This window comes from Choloepus didactylus, chromosome 7 (genome assembly GCF_015220235.1).
Source record: "Choloepus didactylus isolate mChoDid1 chromosome 7, mChoDid1.pri, whole genome shotgun sequence".
Lineage (NCBI taxonomy): Eukaryota > Metazoa > Chordata > Mammalia > Pilosa > Megalonychidae > Choloepus > Choloepus didactylus.
Window position 1 is genome coordinate 123,423,096 of NC_051313.1, and position 22,833 is coordinate 123,445,928.

General features: G+C 37.2%; 2 protein-coding genes and 1 pseudogene across 2 annotated transcripts; 2 read left to right on the forward strand and 1 right to left on the reverse strand.

Moving 5' to 3' along the window:
* Window positions 1-2,808: 2,808 nt before the first annotated feature.
* On the reverse strand, window positions 2,809-3,799 carry LOC119540772 (annotated as a pseudogene).
* A 1,054-nt stretch (window positions 3,800-4,853) lies between these two features.
* LOC119540884 (putative olfactory receptor 2B3) lies at window positions 4,854-5,795 on the forward strand. Its single transcript, XM_037844775.1, has one exon. The coding sequence runs from the start codon at window positions 4,854-4,856 to the stop codon at window positions 5,793-5,795; it is 942 nt and encodes a 313-aa protein (XP_037700703.1).
* A 12,542-nt stretch (window positions 5,796-18,337) lies between these two features.
* Window positions 18,338-19,288, forward strand: LOC119540315 (olfactory receptor 2B11-like). Its single transcript, XM_037844440.1, has one exon. The coding sequence runs from the start codon at window positions 18,338-18,340 to the stop codon at window positions 19,286-19,288; it is 951 nt and encodes a 316-aa protein (XP_037700368.1).
* Window positions 19,289-22,833: the final 3,545 nt, after the last annotated feature.

The window sequence follows — 22,833 nt, forward strand, 5'->3', positions numbered from 1 at the left end:
CAAGCAGCTCCCCAGCCACAAGAAGAGCAACCAGATAATGAGAGCCCTGACAGGGAAACAATCCCCACCTAAGGTTATCACACACATATCAAGAAGCTGATAGATGAAATTCATGCTAAGCCAAGTTTCTTCCCCTCTGGCTTAAAAATGAGTGCCTTCTAATCAGCTATATAGTCTACCAATTTGCATGGCAGCTATGAGTTACCGAAATGTTTAACCATGCTTTAAAAACAAAATCCTTTGTAAAAGTATTTTTTTAATTGAAAAATGTACCTTTATTTCATCAGCGCATTGCCAAAACTACTACCTGTAATCTCTCCAGTATGAAGTCATTGCTAGGTCATTTTGGAAAATTGTCTTGGGACTACTCCTCTATGATCACCAGTAACAGGTTTTGATCATCTATGCTAACAGACCCAGGTAACGGCAAAGGTAATTACAAAATTGTCCCCTGATCCAGTGCTCTCCACCATCAGGCCAAGGGCAACAAGCCCACACCTACAGGGGAAGAAGTGGCCCAGAAGCACAGTGAGTAAGGGAAGGGCAGCCACTCACTGGGGCCTTGCTGGGCCACAGAGGGCCATTTCTGCCCACCTCTTACCAGCCAGGCAGGGAGGAGACAAATCCTGAGTTGGCAAACGCACTCACGCACACCCCAGGAGTAGCTCCTGGCTCCAGACAAGCCAGCTTCCTGCTTACAGAGCAGGAGAAGGAGGCAGCCAGGGACCACGCTCTGGTGGTGGGGGAAGTGACCACAGGATCACGCTGAGCAGAAAAGCTGCCCAGAAAACATGGGGATACTTCAACTGGAAGTGAACATCGGGACACTGTCAGGGTCACAGGCACTAAATCATCACAAGCCATCACTGAAGGAGAATTTTTTTTGAGGAGCATTTCCCTCCTTTGTTTACATCATCCATGGATAAATGAGAGCTGGAAGTGATGCTGATGCAGTGAATATGAGGTATAATCAAGTGTGTCACTCTAGACCTTTTTTTAATTATTATTCTTAAAAACCCTGCAGGCATATATTGGCACTTTCAGGTGACTAGAGAACTGATTCTAGCAGTCTAGGAACAGGACAGAATTATACTTAGAACTAAGATAATTAAGTAAGATAGTATATAGTCAAAGTAGATCAGTTAAAGTACATTTCAGATTTTTTTAAAAAAATCAGTGAATAAGTGTCCTATTACATTAGCATGTAGTGCTAAAAATTAATTGTTATTTCACTCATCCAAAGAATTGCTTGGTCCTTTCTTAATGGGATAGAGGAAAAGGGAATTCTGTACACTATGACTTATAAAAACAAGTGAATAGTGGGGATTAGAAGATAAGTCGGGAGACAATAGTTCATCTTTCTCAAACTATGTATTATAATGTGCCATCAGTTAAAGTATTTTAGTATTGGACACCACCACCACCACCACCACCCCACCCCCCATTTGGAAATGAGTTACTAGTCCTTCACTTGGGTGAAACACAAATTATTTTTTCAAAATTCTTGTCCCAAGCAATTGAGATTGATTGCTTCATACAATTTGTAGTGACAAAGAGATTTACATAGTAGATAGGAGCCATGTAGAGGTCTATGTTATGCTAAGGAGTTTGAATTTTATCCTGCAAGCAGTGGGGAGCCACTGACAGGTGTTTAAGTGGGTGATGATATAATCAGTTTTATAAGAACACCTAGAAAGGACTGGGGGAAAACTGAGCAAGAACAGAAGCAGGGAGATCCATGAAGAGAATAATGCAATAATCCAGAGTAGGGGATGACATGCTACCTGTTTTTGTATGGCCCACAAGCTAAGAATGGTTTTTTCACTTTTTTAATGGTTAGGTTAAAAAAAAGTCAAAAGAAGAATAATATTTTTTGATGTGTGAACATATATGAATTTCACATTTCAGCATTCTTAAATAACATTTTACTGGAACACACACAGATACACAAAAAGATTTACAGTTTTGCATACGTGTGTTCCAATAAAATGATATTTATGTGCACTGTAATAGACTTCTTTTTAAAACTGTTTTACTTTAAATTAATAGGCCCACAACTTTTTTCTATTGACAATACAATTTTGTAATTTAGTTACTTCTAAAAGAAGTTTCTTACTTCAATATTTTGTCTTCTAAACTAAAAGAATATAAATCTACTTGTAGCAGAAATCATGGCCTAAGCATTCAATTTGTTATTTTCTTTTTTCTAGTTTACATTGATACCATTGTGTTCAATATATAACAATATTATGAATTTAGAATTTGAAAAAGCAAAAAGTTTGAAAGGATCAAAATAAAAGCCAAACATGACTACTAATTTTTTACAAATCTACTTTCTAGATTATTACTCATCATGGAGCAAAACTTCCTTCAAAATTGTAAACTGTGTATCTGGTTTTTAAAGGGGAGTGTTTTTCTTCAAAATAACTCCTTTCATTATTATTTTTGATTATTTATTTCTACTTATTAAATAAAGCCTAAAACAAAATTGGAGGTGATCTAAAAATTTACTTAAAAGGGACAAAACTGGGAGGTCAGTGGGGCAGTTGGAAGAGTATAGAATCTCTCTTGGTATACAGATGCATCTCTGAAAACAACAAAGCCTTAAAAACTTGCTTTTCTTGCTGTTCTCTGAAAAGAACAGCCTTAAGGAGCTGCTTTTTTTGCCTGTACACAATTAAAAGGTTAAAAAAAATTAGGAACTGCTTACAGCTTCATAGATTACAAATTACCTGCACTGATCACATATCTGAAGATGAGCTAAGCATCAAGCAAGTAGGAAGAGGAACCTCTGCTTCATGAAGGTTTTCAAGCACAGAGTATGAGTTCAGGATCTTCCCTCCCTTTACCCCCAGGGCCAGTGGTGTTGTTCGAGGAGCGCTGAAACTGGACTGTCACTTTGCCACACTGAACCCCTGCCATGCCTTCCTGCCCAAAGTAGCTGAGTTCGTTGCCAACCAGGATCATGATGGTTGTGTAGGTGTCCAACTCAGTCTGCACAAGATTCTGGAACCACACCAGGAAGGTGTTGCTGGAGCCATCTGAGAAGTAACTTGCCCAGATTCTGCCCTAGCGCATATCCTGCCTCTTGAGTTCAATCTTGGCACTGGATTCTGTAGAGCCACAGCTGGAGCCACACAGCCCAAAGCCAGCGATGAACACTCTTATCAACTGCAAACTGGCTGCTGTCACAGAGACCTCCACGGTGCTACTGGTTGCTCCGATAGGCACAAGACTGGAAACGGTGACAGCGCTGGGGGACAAGGTCCTTGCAGGCTTTGCTCACGAACTGCAACCGCGGTTTTTTGGCTGCAGTGTACCAGAGGAAAATATTGGTCTTATTGACAGTCAAAACTCCAGACTACACAGCACCACTGGCAAAATCATCAAGGGCCATTGTGGGCATTCGGATCAAGCAAAGCACCTTTCTGAGAACTTTGCATTAATTTTCAATGCTCAAGGCTGTATTTTGTTGCTGGCATTCTATTTTGGCCCAGTTGAGAGCTGCCTCAAAAAACCACAACTTCTTTGACATTCAGAGTTTCCCTGTGGTCTGGAAGTTGATATCAGAATCCCTCGGACTTGAGTGCTAACTCAGCCTGGGCATGGATCAGCAGTGCTGGGTCAGGTCTGGCTCCTCGAACAGGCAGCTCTGGGTTTTGGGTGCTCAGGGTGGTCTCCAGGAAATCAGCGCAGGCTCTGGCAAGGTAAGGGAAGATGTACTTTTTGGCAGCTTTAGAGTGGCCAGCAGTGTGTCAGCAGCCAAGACAATTCTGCTTAATCCAACTGGTTTAATCATCTCACTAACCTTGCATTTAAACATGCAAAATACACTGAAGAAATTTAGGTGCACTTAGGTCATTAAACTAAATAACTGACAAGTTTCTCAGACTGAGAAAATCAAATTGATTTTCTTTTTCTTGGTGCTGTTCCTGTTTTACTTTAGAACCACTGATGTGTTGCATGTAGTCATTCTTGTGCTGTCTGTATAGTTGGGGGGAAATTGGGTATAAAAGAAAGAGTGGTTTTTAAATTCTGAGTCTTGGCTTCACCGTTACTGAGTGTGCTATAAGCAAATTATTTAATCATGCTGAGTCACAGTAGCAATGAAATATAGATCAAGCAATGATATCAGTTTTACTATTTTATTCAGATGTTTGGAGAAGGGGAAATGTCACCTATGATCATTACCATGTATAACAAGTAAACCATAGTTTTGCCTTGAATAAAAGCATCAAATAACCATGATAGTTCTTTGTGGGGATGGGCAGCATAAATGTCATTTAGGATAAAGAGACAACCCCCAAAAATCACATGAATATGTTACTAAAATAAGTAGAATTTCTATAGATCAATTGCAGATTTAGGTGGAACATAACTCTCTATATTAATTTGCTCAACATTTTGAACCTAATTTAAAATAATTGGATTAAAAGTAGTATTGATTATTAAAATGTTTATGAAGATAGCTTAGCAGGTAAGAAAAGGGGGAAGGGTTTGAAATGTATTGATCACTTACATACTTTATGATCATAATTCTGTATATCTTATATCATTTAAATGTAATGATTAACTTCATAAAGCTATTCAAACAAAGCTACTGAAAACAGAGAAACTTCTTTTTAACCATTATGTAACCATTGTAATGATTCACCTAGGATACTATATTCCTAAGGATTCCATTTAAATGACTGTAAATTATACTTGGTGCTGATCTATTATCATTTTACATATAATATTATTTATTATAATTACTCTAAATTCAATTCAGTTCAAATAAGAGTCTTCAACAAATATCTACTGACTACGTTCCTATTTTATGATTTTAGGTCATCAAAACTAAGTGAATCATCATGAATTGGGCAAATGAGAGCTCCCCCAAAGAGTTTATACTACTTGGCTTCTCAGACAGGCCCTGGCTGCAGATGCCCCTTCTTGTGGTTCTGTTAATATCCTACACATTCACCATCTTCGGAAATGTGTCCATCATGACGGTGTGCATTCTGGATCCCAAACTTCAAACACCCATGTATTTCTTTCTCACTAATCTTTCCGTCTTAGATCTCTGTTATACCACAAGCACAGTCCCTCACATGCTGGCAAGCATTTGTCACAATAAAAAGACCATCAGCTATGGTGGCTGTGTGGCCCAGCTCATCATCTTCCTGGCCCTGGGTGCTACCGAGTGTCTCCTCCTGACTGTTATGTCCTTTGACAGATTTGTGGCGATCTGCAGACCCCTCCACTATGTAGTCATCATGAATCCTGGGTTCTGCCGAAAGATGGCAGCTTTCTCATGGCTCACAGGTGTCAGCAACTCAGTGCTGCAATCTTCTTTGACCCTTAACATGCCACGCTGTGGTCACCGGGAAGTGGACCACTTCTTCTGTGAGGTCCCTGCCCTTCTCAAGTTGTCATGTGCTGACACAAAGCCTATTGAGGCTGAGCTTTTTTTCTTTAGTGTATTAATTCTGCTAATCCCAGTCACATTGATCCTCATCTCCTATGGCTTCATAGCTCAGGCAGTATTGAGAATCAGATCAGCAGAAGGACGGCGAAAAGCTTTTGGGACATGTGGGTCCCACATGGTTGTAGTGTCGCTCTTTTTTGGGACAGCCATCTATATATATCTACAGCCACCTTCATCCACCTCTAAGGACTGGGGAAAGATGGTTTCGCTCTTCTATGGAATCATCACACCCATGTTGAACCCCCTAATCTATAGCCTGAGAAATAAGGATATGAAGCAGTCCTGCAAGAGAATGGTGTCAAGAATCATTTTCTGTAAGAAATAAGTATTCCATGATGATGAGAATTTTCTGAGCTTCTCTTTATCCTTGAAGAGAATAATAACTTTTGAACTATTTTTCCCATTTACAGGCTTTCATTATTTCACTGAATTCTACTGTTCAGGAGGCAACACTGAGACCATAATATCTCTTGTCTATATTAAAATAAATCTGTTTTCCACATGGATGATTGTATGGTATGTGAATATATTTCAATACAACTGAATTTAATTAAAAAAAATAAATCAAATAAATCATTGCAACTTAAAAACTGCAATAAATAAATAAATAAATCTGTTTTCCAGAGGTCCCACAATGCACTCTATTTCTTGAAGCAAAGTCATGATTATTCCCTCCAATAATGTCAGATTAGCCAGGAGATTTCAATGTTCACCATCCCACTTTTATACTATTTGTTCTAGAATAATCTTGTGCACCACCTTAGTTAGGTGCTTCCACATCTTGATGATTAAATAACCAGTGATCCCAAATTGAGTTTCCTGGAGGAAAAGACCCTTAAACTGAGACACTTAAATGATTATCTGATTAGTAATATAAGGACATAGAGGAAGCAACACCCAGGCAACAGAGAAGGATTTACTAAACAAAGCTTTTCAGACATTATGAGTAACTTAGTATGGTAAAAACACAGAATACAAGGAACATACAGTATGAGGCTGGAGATGTTCACCAAATGTTTGAACCTTATCCAATAAGGAAAGCAAAATAATTAAAGAATTATAAGCATAGGAGTTAGCATCATCAGCAGAAATTAACTAAAAACATAAGAGCAGAATATGATTCATACAATAATAAAGTTTACTGAAGTGACATTTCAAATCAATGGGAAACAGAAACACTTCAAATACATGGTATTCAAAATCTAGATGTCTTGAAAACAAAAGTCATAAGAAATACAAAGCACTAAGACAAAAACAATTATATCTCTAGACCAGGCATCTTTTTTCCACCAAATCTATATATGCCATTGGCATCTCTCATTGAATACATGAAAAGAACTTCCTACTCAACACATCTAAAAGTTGAATACATCCTCTCCCTTTGCCACACAATCGTCTTCTGAAGTTCAACGTTTTAATGAATGGATTCATATTTGGTAAAATTTGCCAGTCAAAAATCATGAGCCATACCATACACAATTGTTTGCTTAAGTCCCCATATCAAAATCAATACCAAACATATTAATCACTCCTCTTATGTTCCCCTCATCTCTCCATTTCTTTCCCTTTTCACACTCCTTCTAGTACCAACTTTTTGCCTAGATCTAATTTATTATCCAATATACCTTTATGCACTCCTCTCAACATTTGCAATCCACTTCACAAACTGTAGCCAGAGTAATCATTACAAATGCAAATACATTCATTCCATTCTTCCCACTCATACTGTAGATTATCAGTGACTTTCCACTGATCACTAGATGAAGACAAATATTCACTTCCTAGCCATACAACTTCTCTGTCTCTTGCACTTATCACATTTCCTTCCACCACAGAACATGTGACATGTTGTTTTTTCTACCTGGAATACCTTTCCCATTCACCTTTAACTAGTTACTACGTAAACTAGTTACCTAGCTACTAATCTTCAGGCCTCACCATTTACTTAGGGTATTTTGGTCTCCCTGATTCAGTCAAATACCTGTTATTTTAGATGCTTATCATGTACCTCTCCTTTGCAGCATTTTTACTTTTAAAGGGATCATTTGATAAATGTCTTTATTTACCACTGGACTGTTAGTTCCATGAGCATAGGAACAAAGTTTGGTTTGGCTCATCAAAGCTTTCTCAGCAATTAGTTGTTGAGGCAGAAAATTTTAATGCTCAGGTATCAAAACTGTGGATAATTTTAGCTAATATGCAAGTATTCACTTATTCTATGGTAGGAATTTTCAGAGATATGAAACTCTACACTGAGGGACTGGGGACAATATGGTATGAAATTTCATGGTGGGATATAAACTTAAATTATTAAGGGCTAAAGAAATTGCATATCTCTGTATAAAATAAAAATCTAATGACAGTCTCATATAGTCATTAATCATTTTTTCTTTTAAAAATAATATAGTGCATTGCCTATATTATAGTAAAAGCAAACAGATTTATGGAAAACAATGCATCTTTAAATTCACAATATTTAAAATTCAAATATTTAAAGTTTCTGCCATGGTGTTTTATACTTTGCTTTTTTCATGAGCATTACATGCTAAGAATATTCCAGGATTCTTTAAACACTGGGTCTTAATACCTGCAACTATAACATTTCTTTAATATTAAGAAAAAAATTAAACATTATAGAGTGGTGCTCCTCATCTCTTTCACCTTAAAAAAAAATTTCTACTGATGTTTATTTGGTTTCTGCTAAATATATCTAAGAATTATAATAAACTGAAGAGGAATTTAATTTAAAGTGAGAAACTATTGACCATGAAATAACTATTAGACTAATGTGTCACCTAGCAATGGGCTTGCTACCTAAAGTACACAGAAGCCAATATCATGACATTAGGATTGTTACTGAAATTATTAATGCCCTATAATTTAATTGCAATGTGAACTATCAATGAGACAGGAGGCAATGCTCACATCTGTCTATCAGGGGAGTTTTATGACATGGGAACAAATGGAGGTGGAGACAGGGGTAGGATTAAGGTTGGCATATTTTGATTGGTTGTTTACAGAACTGTTTTTTGATATATATATAGAAATATGGCAGTAGGACAGATATTATCCTCTCTCTGAGGGACTGCTCACATTTTGTTTCCAACAACACCTCATCTTCATCACCTTTAGCTAAAGTTATATGACTTGCAGTCAAACAAGCTCAGAAGAAAAGGTTAGAACAGAGGATATCTCCATTAACTGGTTTTGCCTGCCCATGGTTTCATAAGTAAAAATTTTGCAACTTATTTTAGAGACGTCTACTCTAAAGTTTAGGTTCTCAGTCAACAATTTCTTCAGCCTGCTTACAAAATAATTTCATAATATTTGATAATCAGGCACCCACCATGGCCTGCCACATGGATGGGAGGTAGGCACTGAGCACCCCAGAAGTTCACTGTGTGTGATTATACACTCCTGCTGGCTTCCACTAGTGCTCTATTTTCCACCAGCTAGCAAGACCTGGTTTTGTTTTAAAGTCCTGCTTTAACAGTTGGGTCTTCTGTATTTTTCAGCCAAAATAGAGCTGGGTTTCTGTACAGGGCATGTAGACCAGCTCCTGTGGCCCTAAGAAAGAGTGTGAAGCTTCGTTTTGAAAGTGTTTCAATTCCCTTGCACCTTCCAGACTGTCCAGCAGATGGTGCTGCTCGGTAACTTAATCATCCTCAGAAGCTGTTTTGCCTCCGAGCACAGGCTGCATCTACACAGGTGAGTAGAAGCTGCGGGATTCCTATGTCCTCACTTTGTTGGCCAAAATTTGGCTTGATGTGGGGCTCCACTTGTAGCAAAGTACTCCCTCTGCTGTCCCAGTACTCCAGCCATCACCAAGGCAAGGAAATGGCTGCTGGCTGTTGCTTCCCTCAAGGGTGGGGGAAAGGGCTTTCAGACTCAGGGCTGGAAACACAGTCTCTGTCCACATTTTTTCAGTCTTTTTGTCCTTCACTGACCTGGGCCTTGAAATGTCCTCCCCTGTCCTCTGTTCTTCAAACAATGGGGGTATGCCTCACTGCTGTGAGAGATTTCAGAGTCTGTGTCCCTGGTAGGAAGAGTCCTGTTTGCTGATTCTGTACTTTTCCCACACAGAGACAAAGTGAGGAGGAGAGGAGAGGACCAGCTGGTCTGGGATGGAAGATTCCTATCTGTTATGTTTTTTCTTTCTTCAATTCACCATTTGCAGGATTGTTCTCCAGTCTATATCCTTCTCCAGAGTTTCAAACAATTGAGAATTGTCTGTTTTTTCATTGAATCTCTGGATAGAAGTTTTCAGTAGCTTTTTTACATCACCATGTTGGTGATGTCACTCAGTATATTAATGTAGTTATTTGTAATATAAGATATTTTGGAGTATTGATGGTGATTTAAATTTTAGGATGCATATAACCTTATATTTGTTATTTAAATTATTAATGTCTTATAAATTTCTAAATATTTATAAAATTATTTTGTAAGTAGGCTGAGAAATTGTTGACTGAGAACCTGAATGTTGGAGTAGATGTCTCTAAAATAAGTTGCAAAATTTTTACTTATGAAACCATGGGCAGGCAAAACTGGTTCATGGAGATAGCCTTTGTTCTAACATTTTCTTCTGAGCTTGTTTGACTACAAGTCATATAACTTTAGCTAAAGGTGATGAGGATGAGGTGTTGTTGGAAACAAATAAAATGTGAGCAGTCCCTCAGGGAGAAAATAATATCTGTCCCACAGACATATTTCTATATATATATATATATCAAAAAATAGTTCTGTAAACAACCAATCAAAATATGCCAACCTTAATCCTATCCCTGTCTCCACCTCCCTTTGTTCCCATGTCATAAAACTCCCCTCATAGACAGAAGTGAGCATTGCCTCCTGTCTCATTGCTAGTTCACCTTGCAATTAAATTATGGGAAGACTTGGGGGCAGAGACAATCTGACAAATGGCCAGTGAGAGAAACAAGAAAAGTAGAGATCAAAGACAACCAACAAGAAAACCCTAGGCAAAAGAGAGAAAACAGCCTCCATAATAAACTAATCAACAAAATTAGGTGTGTAGAGAGCAGAAAATCATGAGCCACACCAGGAAACACAAAGATATGGCCCAGTCAGAGGAACAAACTAACACCTCAACTTAGATTCAGGAGTTGAAACAACTAATTATAGATGTTCAAACAAATCTTCTAAATCAAATCAACAAGTTGAAAGAAAATGTGACAAAAGAGATAAGAATATAAAGAAGATACTGTGTGACCATAAGGAACAATTCATAAGCTTGGAAAAACAAATGGCAGAACTTATGTGAATGAAGGGCACAACAGAAGAGATGAAAAATACAATGGAGACATACAATAGCACACTTGGAGAGACAGAAGAAAGGATTAGTGAACTAGCAGCAGGACATCTGAAATCCTACACACAAAGAATAGATGGGGGAAAGAATGGAAAAATATGAGCAGAGTATCAGGGAACTGAATGACAACATGAAGTGCATGAATATATGTGTTAAGGTGTCCCAGAAGGAGAAGAGAAGGGAAAAGGGGCAGAAAGAATAACAGAGAAAATAATCAATGAAAATTTCCCAACTCTTATGAAAGACATGAAATTACAGGGCAAAGAAGCACAGCATACCCCAAACAGAATTGATCCAAATAGACCTACTCCAAGACACTTACTAAGCAGAGTTTCAAATGTCAAAGACAAAGAGTTCTGAAAACAGCAAGAGAAAAGCAATACATCACATGCAAGAGAGGCTCAATAAGACTACGTGCACATCTCTCAACAGAAATTATGGAGATGAAAAGGCAGTGGTATGATATATTCAAGATACTGAAAGAGAAAAACTGCCAACAAAGAATCTTATATCCATCAAAACCATCCTTCAAAAATGAGGGAGAGTTTAAAATATTTACAGATAGACACTGAGAGAGTTTGAGAACAGGAGACCTCCTCTATAAGAAATACTAAAGGGAGTGCTATAGACAGATAGGAAAAGACAGGAGAGAGAGGTTTGGAAGAGTGTAGAAGTGAAGATATCAGGAGATGGAAGGGGGGTAGAGATGCTGAGGGAGTATAGAATGTTCAGCAGAATTGATTGTGTGGATCCAGAGAAGGATGGCACAGTGCTGTGTGATGGTGGCACAGTGTTGTGGTACACTGATGGAGATGACAGCGAGTACAGTTGAGGGAGGAGGGTTAGGGGTATGTGTGACACCAGGGGGGGGGGGGAGATGGTGGATGAAGACTGGGACTGTATAACTTAGTGAAGCCTAGAGTGGTCACTGATTGTGACTGAATACACAAATATGGGAGTGTTTTCACGAGGGAGAAAAAATTAGTGTCGACTTTGTAGGGTGTTGAAAATGGGATGGTATTGGGGAAGGAATGCAATTGATGTGGACTGGAGTCTATGGTTAACAGTAACATTGTAATATGCTTCCATTGACTGTGGCAGAGGCAATGTACCAAAGCTAAATGTCTACGGGAGGGGGATGTAGGGGAAGGTTATGGGATTCTTGGTGTTAGTGTTGTTGTCTGAAATTTTAATTGTATTTTATTTTTTTTAGTCATCATTTATTTTTCTTTCTATTTTTGTCTTTTTTCTTTATTCTCCTCTTCCTCTTTCTTTGTGGAGGAAATGGAAATGTCCTCATATAGAATGTGGTGGTGAATGCATGGCCATGTCATTGTACCCAGAACTTTTGATTGTTTACTTAGGAGAGAATGTATGGTGTGTGAATAAAACTGTTCAGAGAATAAACAGAGGGATACAAGTGCTGGAGAAAGTATGGAGTGGAAAGAGGAATGTACCTAATCACTTTTGGTGGAAAAAAATCTATATTTTCTGTAGCATACTATATAATTTGATTTGTATGGTCAGTTGATTCAGATAACATAATTGCATGGAACTTTGAATAGGGAGTGAGATCTTATTGGTTTGTAGAGGCAGATTGGTGTGAAGCCCAGATATATCTCAGAGTAATTTAGACAGAGAATAGAAGTATGTTTGTGGGGACCCCTTGAGGTATTGGGGAAGAGTGTGGAGGTGTTGAATTTCCCACTTGGGGAATTACTGGTGTTCTCACAAGCATTGGGAACTCCCAATTTGGAAGGCTGAGCCCTTGATCTTGGGGCTTGCCCTTGTGAAGCTTGTCATTGAGGTGGAGAGGCTGGGCCTGCTTGTAATTGTGCCTGGGAGTAACCCTGAGAGAGTCTTTTTTGCTGCCCAGATGTGGCCTCTCTCTAAGCCACCTCAGCGGGAAGACTCACTGCCCTCCCCGCTATGTGGGACATGACTCCCAGGGATGAACCTGGACCCAGCATCTGGACTGAAAGGAGAAAGAGGGATGAAACAAAATAAAGTTTCAGTGGCTGAGAGATTTCAAATGGAGGCAAGAGGACATTCTGGAGGTTATTCTTATGCATTATATATATATATATATATATATATATATATATATATATATATATATCCCTTTTTAGTTTTTGGAGTATTGGAGTGGCTAGAGGGAAATATCTAACACTGTTGAACTGCAGCCCAGTGGCCTTGATTCTCGAGGATGATTACATAACTATATAGCTTACACTGTGTGACCATATGATTGTGAAAACCTTGTGGCTCATACTTCCTTTATCTAGTGTATGGATAGATGAGTAGAAAAATAGGGACAAAAAGTAAATGAACAATAGGGAGGGATGGAGGGGATGGGATATTTGGGGTATTCTTTTTTACTTTAATTGTTATTCTTATTGCAGTTTTTTGCAGTAATAAAAATGTTCAAAAATTGTGGTGATTAATGCACAACTGTGTGGTGGTACTGTGAACAATTGTACATTTTGAATGGCTGTATGGTGTGTGAATATATCTAAATGAAATTGAATTTAAAAAAAAAGAAAAAATCTAATAGGTTCAAAATTTTAAACATATATATAGCACATACTGCTTTAATCTGAAACACTCCAAATTTTCCTGCTCTCCTAAAATAAGTGCACATCCAGAAACAGAGGTGGTATAATCATTTATTTGCCTAATATTTATTGAGCACCTACTGTATACATGGGTTTTGCTAATAGCTGGGTATCACTGATGAACAAGAGAAACACAATCGTGCCCTCTCAGAGTTTAAAGTCTAGTGGGGAAGAAGAACAATTAACCTTACTAAACATCTGATTGCAAATTATAATAAATGCCTTGAAGTAAAAATGACAAGGCTTCATGAATAAAATGGGTGATTAATTTAAATCAGGAGAGTCAAAGAAAATCCTCCTGAGGAATGATCATTTAGGTTCAGACTTGTAAATGACATAGAAATAAATTAGGTAAATATCAGGGGAAAGCATTCAAAATAGAAGAAAACAGCATGCTAAGGCCTTGATCTGGCAGGAAATATCTTGCCTTCCAGTATTTCTTTGTCTTTTTCTCTTTTCATTTTGAAATAATTTAATATATTTTATATTTATATTGTATTTCAATATAATTGTTTAAAAGTCACAAGAATTCTATATATCCTTTACCCAGAATTACCCATTGTTTACATTTTTCCCCATTTACATATGTAGTTCCAAAGAATGGGAAATTCTCACACATATAACCTGTACATTATCAAAATCATATTTTTACATTAACATAATACTATTATCTAATCTACAGTCTGTATTGAGATTTTGCCAATTGCATCTAAAATATCAATCACCCGGAAGAACAAATTTAAATACAGCTAGACCTTCATCAATTATCACCAGCTAAATTCCTCATTCCAAAGCAACCACCTGCTTCCCATTTTGTAAGACTCTTTATGTAAAATGGTAACAATGTCAGCCAATCAGAACATTTCCTCACTTGCTCCCACATTTGCCCTTCGCAAGTTCCCTATTTCCACCCACTCAGCGGGGCTTTCTTCTACTTTCTGTATGGGATGCTGCCTGATTCATGAATCACTCAGTTAAACTGTGAGATAATAAATTGCATGAAATTTTTTTTACTTTAACATATATAAGAGATTTATTTTAAGGAATTGGCTAGCACAGTTGTGGGGACTGACAAGTCCAAATTCTGTAGGTTAGGCTGGAAGGATGCAAACTCCAGTAAGAAGACATCAAAGTCTTAAGTCTTAATTTCTTCCTCTTCTTGTACCCTCAGTTCTTTTCCTTTAAGCCTTCCGTTCACTTCAGAACAGAATGCCCAGCTCTGGAAATCATGGTGCAGAATAAGTTATTGAGCTAAGTTGCATGCATGTGGAGCAGAAGAAAAGAAGGTTGCTGCTCAAAGCAAAGTGGCAGGGAAGTAGGTTATATGGCTGCTTAGAATAAAGAAAGTGTATAGAGGAATGGGGGTCAGGGGCAGAAAACGTGTGCATTGTGAATTGTCAGGGGTAGGACGTCCTTGGGTCTTCTGCTCCCTCTCCACAGGAACAAATACACCAGGGGTGAACTCAACGCCATAAAGCGTACTTACTTTAGCCTGACTGTCTCCGATGAATCTATTTTTTTTTTTTTTGAGAACAGATTTTTATTTCCTCTGAAAACTTACTCTTATATTGTTCAAATTATGAATAATAATATATTCATGCTCTCTGAAATACACGTAAGAAAATTAACTGAGAGTAAAGAGATAAACTATTCAATATCAGTAGCAGTAAATAACTTATTTGTAAGAAAATTGGATGATTTCTGATTTAAAGGATCACTATTATTTGACAACGAAATTTCAACAAGTTTTTTTAGGTCTTCAGGACTTTAGACACTATAACTCTGCTAGAAGCTAGTGTTTAACAATGAATCTTTACATATGATGGGGTACGGGGCCAGGAATGTGCAGGCAGGCCACCATTTGTCATCTGTAAGGGATGTGTTTGACCTCAAGACACTCCAGAGGGCAACTAATATGATTATGGGTCTCTTCCTTCTGCCTCTGATAAGGAGTCCTCAGCGCACATGCCTTAAGCCCTGGGTTTTGGAATGCAGTTTTGTGTAAGAACGGGAACAGCCAGGCAGGCCTGAGCCCTTGACTGCAAGTCCTTCTGAGACTGCCATGTGCTGGCTGTGCACCACATCTGTCAGTTGCACTGGCTGTACATGAGGCCTGTCAGGTGAAGCCTTTGAATTAGCTATGCTCAGACCTGAAAAATCACACATAGGCTTCTAGTAGAAGCCAGCCTCCTCAACTCCACCTCTTGATATTTCAGGACCTGAATGAAAAACACAGGCTTCCCCATCATGGACCTGAAAGGGTCTTTGAGGGGCTGTGTCCAAAACCAGGTATTAGTCAGAGGCAAAAGTAAACCAGGCAGATGCTCAAAATCACTCCAAGCAGGATGATCAGACCCATCTGGAGAGTTGAACAAAACCATGAGCCCCAGACCACTATCTTCTAGGGGATGTATTTGGCCTCACAGCACTCTTGAGAAGGAAGTGAGCCCATATTTACCCACCTGTCCTAGAAACCAGGCTAACTCAATAGTGAGCACAGGGTTTATTTGTGGATCATGGTGAAAGGCAGCAGGCTATGTTTGGACTGTCCCCTAACAGCTTAGGCTCTTAGTAAATAGCTATTGATTGAATGAATGAATGAATGAGCATTAATGTATATTAGTTTCATCTCAACACAATGCTTTTGTTCTTTAAACCAACTGAGGAACTTCAGTGTTAGGTCAGATGAAATGTCTATACTGTGTTAGGCTATTGCGGAAAAAATATTCAAAGGCAAGAGCCTTTTGGTTCCTTAAATAACATTTTGGAAGGTGGTTGCCTCTTCTACCTCTATGTAGAACTAGGATTGTTCTGCCTTTATTACAGCAGGAATCTCAAGAAATAGTATCATGAGAAAAATACAAATAAAAGAAAATTTGATCTTGACACCAAAAATGTTTGTTTTAAGTTTTCCCTGGTGATCCAAGGAAATTTTCTATTAAATTGTTGCAGTAGATTGAGTTGTCTAAGGTCCTTTATTCTTGAGTCCATCATTCAACTGGGTGTGGAAAATGCCAAAATTCCTAATTTCATTTTACTGAGGGAAGATGAAAGTTGAAAGTAATATACACACTAACGGATTTCCATAGTATCTCTTGCCAAGACATTTCCACTGAGGTTAATTATCTGTATGGAGGGCAAAGTCCTACAGCTTTATATAAAGAGTGACAACCCTGTCTTAACTATTATTTTAGAGGAAAATAGGCTTCCACTTCTAAAAATACTTACGGTCCTTCAAATTAAATAAATAAGAAGTGAGAACTGATAACATGACAAAAGCCACTGAGTACAGACAGTATAGTCAATGTTTATCCCCACTTAACATTGCATTCTGATGGAAAGAAAAGTTCAATGTCTTTTTTGCTAGAAAAGGGGGATACCACTACTGCACATCAACACTGACTTAAGGTAGGTGTTATGGGAGGAGGGAGGGTTAATCTGTTTAGCTTGATTGATTTAATCTTTTTGCACACTCTTGTGCATGTATGACCTTTATATGCAGCATTGTATTACTAAAAATGTGTGAATAAATCAACACCTTTCCATATCAATAGAATATCATTATAATTTAAAACATCAAAACATGTCTGAAAAATGATCTGGGGAACAGTTTGCATTAGTGAGCATTTCCATTAACAAAAGTATATGTATACTGACCTAAAAATCTTGAAATCATTAATGTCAGATTCAAGCCATGTGATCTGAGTAATTTAAGGAAATAAAAGGGAAGAAAATGCAAACCTTATGAGACTTCTTATCAGGGTTTAGGGACACTGCTAATATTTGTATACAACCAGAAGACAAATTAACAGATACATACTCAGAATCAAACAAAGCACTGATTTCATGAAAATAACCAAAACTAGATATTGCGCTTTAAAAAATGTGGTCACACATATTGGATTAACTAATCCTCATAACACAGCAAGGGAGGTAACAGAGATTCCAAACATTTAAGCAATGCATAAAAGGTTTGTATATCAACTATTGGCAGTAGACTGGATCCAGATTTTCGGATTTTCTCTTGTTTACTTTTTCTACGCACCAGTGTTTTTCAAACTTTCTATCATTTCTTATAGTAAGAAATATATTTTACATCACAACTCAATTCATACAAGCACACACATACTCACACTTTAATGGAAAGAAATTCAGTAAATCAATAAAATAACAAACACCTGTTAAAACGTATGCTAGATTACAATCCACAGCATGTAACACACTAACAAATACCATAATGTGTTTATAAGTACTGATGCCTCTAATGACCTATCACCAGGCTGTGCAATCAATTGTTGTCTTGTTTTTCAAGTACTAAACATGTTGCAAAGGATAATTTCCTTTCATCTGTATGTTTCTTTTTATGACAAAGTTTTATGTTGGCAAAAAGTCATTCTAGGGTTTAGGAAGTCGGCCTAAGGAATAGTACTATGTGCTGTTGTTTCTACACAAATCAGACAGAACCACGTGGAGCTCAATCCATTCTGAACTTATCTTTAAACTCCTAAATACAACCAGAGTATGGTCAGGGACAGCAAGCTATGGATGAAAGCAATGTGGTAAGTCAGCATGGGTGATTCTTGGACACTTGTTCAAATCATTCATTCCTTCATTTTATTCTATTCCCTAATAAAAGATCAATTGTGGGATTAGTCCATCAAAATTTGCTATATTGCATTTCTTGGCTAAATTATGGAGATATGTTAATCTTTCTTTTATAGACACTGCAAAAATAATTATTTGTGGCATTTAGACTCAATTTGTCATGCTTGCAAATCTCAAATCGCTTCACTGAAGTTGCAGCACAGAGAAAATCCCCTCATAACTCAATTTTAACTAGATAAATTAACAATCAAAGAAATTAAATATTGAAATACAAAGCTTCAGTTCGATTTGAATCTACCAACAAGACCAAAGACAGTCATGAATCCAGGGAATGGGAGTACTCCAAAAATCTTCATTCTCTTGGGTTTCTCTGACCATCCTTGGTTGGAAAGGCCTCTCTTCATTATCGTGCTTGTTGCGTACATCTTCACACTGCTGGGCAACATCTCAATTATCGTGGTATTCAAAGTAGATCCTCAACTTGACAGCCCTATGTACTTCTTCCTTTCCAACCTCTCCTTCCTGGACCTGTGTTTTACTACAACCACCATCCCTCAGCTGCTGCTGAACCTCTGGGGTCCAGATAAGTCTATTAGCTATGGGGGCTGCGTGGCCCAGTTTTATATGTTTCACTTCCTGGGGGCCACTGAATGCATCCTCTTAGCAGTGATGTCCTTGGATCGTTATATTGCCATCTGCAAGCCCTTGAGGTACCCGACTATCATGCATCAGCGACTCTGTGTGCTACTAGTGACTATAGCATGGCTAAGTGGTTTGGTTAACTCCTTGCTTCATTCATCCCTCACAGCCCAGCTGCCATTCTGTGGTAACAACAAGGTAGATGACTTCCTGTGTGAGCTCCCAGTGATGATCAAGATGTCATGTGTTGACACCACATTCAATGTAGCATTGCTCTCCATTGTGGGGATGTTCTATTCCCTGGTGCCCTTGTCACTTATCCTTGTCTCCTATGGGTTCATTTTAGCTACTGTGCTGAGGATTCGGTCCTCAGAAGGAAAGAAAAAGACCTTTAACACATGTGGTTCTCATGTTATTGTCATATCTCTCTTCTACGGGCCAGTAATTAGTATGTATGTGCAACCCTCTGATACTAACTCCCAGGACAAGAACAAATTCATGTCCCTGTTCTACAGTTTGGTGACTCCTATGCTTAACCCTTTTATCTATACTTTGAGGAACAAGGACATGAAAGGGGCAATGAGAAGGCTTCTTGTCTCATTGTACCATCAGGGAATACAGCAAACATGACTTTTTTATATTCCACATACTCCATATGCAGCTCAGAAGATCTATTCTAAAATTACTCTTGCTTTACCTTCCCCCAAAATTGTTGGTACCAATATTTCCCATTGGTACCCATCCTATCAACATATACAATCCGATGATTTGTCACATTGCTATGATTTATTCTTGGTTGGATATCATTTAAAGTGTGAATCTTAATCCTCAGTTTGTCTGCAATCTGCATGAGAGTGGGGACTATGTCATTAAGTTCCTTTGTATCCATCTAGAGATTCTACTGTAGAAATCCAAAAGAGTGGAATATAAATAAATGTTTATTGGCTGACTCATTCACAGTCAGACAAAAAAATAAAAACATCATTATTTTGAAAAAAAAATAAGTAATACAGACTGCAGTTTATGCTTTTCCTATTATGACTATGATTTAAGGGTTCCTCTCATTTGCTGGTCAACTCTTTTTATGAATTACCAGCAAGATCGAATGGGTTAATAACTCCCACTCTTTAACCAACCCTCCCAGCCATACGTTCACCACCTGATTCTTAATAAATGAGACAATTCAAAAATAGTAGTTGACTCTTTCTTCCCCATAGTATAAATGGGATTCCTTCCTTTTGAAGCATTTGGCTGAAGGAACCAATTCCAGGTTCCCAAAGGGAAAAGTTGAGGTTTAAAAACCTGAGAAATTTCCCTTGTGGACTCCTAGTCACTTAGTGCTCATTCAGGATATAATCTATCTAAAAGGAAAATAAGGTGTGTCTGGTAGGTAGTCAAAGGATGAAAGAGTCCAATCATTTAGGAATCAGAGAATTAGGTGGTAAGTGGATGGAAAATGGAGAAATAAAGTGGAAGAAAATATAGGGGAAAATATTTTAAAAGTTGTTTATGAGAACCATCAACTTTGAAATAGAGGTAATGAAATAGAAAGTTTGATGATGTCAGGGGTGGGAAGATTTTGTTGATTTTATCAGTAAATGGTCTCTTCTCATTATAAATCAGTCATTTTCTCACACCCCACCTTTCCAAAATCCTTCATCTTTCAACTTGCATTTAAGGTAAATTTAATTGTTTTTCTAAACAGCTGAGAAGGTTCATTCAAGGTCTTCATAAATCTGCTTGTCCTTATTGCAATAGTGTTTTTACACTGTTCGCTCCCAAATGGCAAGAACAAAATCTGCTGACTCATACCATATAAATCTCTAACACAGAGATATATCGATTGCAATCAGTAATTAATTATAGTAAGTTAATTCACTTCAATTTCTGCTCAACGTATTTCAATAAAATTTCCTTGTAGACTTGAAGGGAAGGATACCACAGTTTTGCTGTTATTGGAGACAAGGAAACAGCACTTGTTTGGGAGAAAGCTGATTCCCTGGCATAGCCATATGGACTATGTCTCCCGCCTAGTACTGACCACTCTTGAGACTTACTTTCCTTTAGATGACATCCTCCCGTCTCCAGAAAAACCACGAGGACTTCTCTTTCCTTCTTTGTAACCTGAGTAATTAGCAAGGCGAATGCCACAGAATAAGATTTCAAATTTTTTAAATATGTGAATGAACAAACACACATTATATCTACAGTCTTCATTATCTACCATTAAAATCGGTGTCAAAGGCACATGAAAATACGTGTTATGTATCAGCTGACTTTTAAGACAATGTTTCCCAACTATCTTCTGATACTGTTCAGAAAGTTCTTAACAGAGGTGCCTTAAAAAGAAAAAGAAAAAAAAAAAAAAAACAGTAATTCATATTCAAGCAAATTTGGGAAATGCCATATCTTGTTTTCGGAATTTTGGAAGGCAAATTAGTATATTAAATTGTTCAATAACTCCAAAGTGAACTTTCCATCTCTATGTTTAATACAACACTTCCTAAACATTTTTTTTTCCTGACATATCATTGGGTTCCTTTAGAGAATGAAATAAAAGATAGCACAGTTTGGGAAAAAAAACTCATTAGAAGATGCTGAATCAGAATTGTAACAAGGAAAAATAGATGAGCTGAAGGAAACAGAAAATCTCATTTTTGTGAAGGATGAATAAACAGTTTCTTATCCAATATGTTTTAGGATATGGAGAGAAAACTGCCCATACTATTCCCGTATTATATCTTCCCAATTATGTGAAATGTCAGTATTATTTATTCCTTTTAGGATATACTTTTTGCCATCAATTATTATGTCTGCAATTTTATTGTCAGTATTGATTACGCTAATTATTTTCTCTTAATTATGATAAAAATATTATAGCAACTACCATATAAGAGTTGATATCGGTTATTGCACTTTAGTTTAAAATAAAATAATGAGAATATGATGCCTCTTTTTACTGAATATACTTTCTCCTAACAATCCAATTCTTTAATATGTAATTATTATAATCAATAAAAAGCAGATGATATATAATTTTAATTAAATTTACAGTAATGTTAATATCCAGTTACAATGAATAATTAGTTTCATCAATTTTTAACTATATTTATCAAAACATAATCTAATCTTGGCTATAACCAGATAGGTGAAAAAACTCATCTCTCCTAATACCTCACCTATTTTACCACATTCAGTTGATAGCTACAGGAAATATTTAAGTTAATAATTAAAGTTTATTTTTCCCTGGTATCACTAATTATGGATTTTAAGCTCAATGTTAATAAAGTTGATTATATTTTCTTGGGCATAATGCAACTCTCAGATAAAAGATGGTGCCTTAGTAATTGGGTCATAGTCTAAACACTGATAAGTAGTACAGCCTGGAGAATTAGACCACAAGTTCTACATCCACACTGCTTGGTTTTAAATCCCAAATGCACTACTTACTAGCTATTTCACCTTGTTCAAGTTACTTAATTCTAAGCTTTAGTTTCCTTGTGTATAAAATAGCTAAAATTATCGAACATACATCAAGGAGGTCTTTAAAGAAATAAATCAAATAATGCAAGTAAAGGGAACAATCCACCAGTCCTTATTATATTCATTATCTTCTTAAAACATCAGTGCAAAGATTTCTGTTTTTTATTTCAAGTACCTACTCTTAACTCAGGCTTCTTTCTGAGCACCAAGATAAAAATAAACTATAGCAGCTTAATGTCATTGATTTGAGTAAAAACCTGAAGTCAAGATCCTCAGTCAGCTAGCATGCATTTGTTTACCCCAAACTTCCCCCATCTTATTGGTTGTCAAGGTGTATAATATATTTACTCATTGATTTCCACCAAGGGATGATATGTCAACATTCTAACTAGAAGAGCAAAACAAACTGACTTTGTAGTTATGTTATAATTATGCCTAAAAACTGCCTTGCCAGCATTTTTAGAAGTATTGTGGGAGCCCAAAAATTATTTGGAAAGGGAATGGCCCTTAAAGTCAAATGTCTCCAGATTAGGTTTTCCTCTGCCATTTAGTGCTTTGTAATCAATGACAAGTTGTCCCCTATAAACTTCAGTTTCTTCATTGCAGCATTTATAAATTTCTTGTAATGATTTATTAATATGATGCCAATGATGGTACTTTGTACAGTGTGAAGCATCTCACAAATAAAAATC

Bases quoted from the DNA above. Each gene is read 5' to 3' on its own strand.
- LOC119540884 (XM_037844775.1), top strand. From the start codon at position 4,854: ATGAATTGGGCAAATGAGAGCTCCCCCAAAGAGTTTATACTACTTGGC.
- LOC119540315 (XM_037844440.1), top strand. From the start codon at position 18,338: ATGAATCCAGGGAATGGGAGTACTCCAAAAATCTTCATTCTCTTGGGT.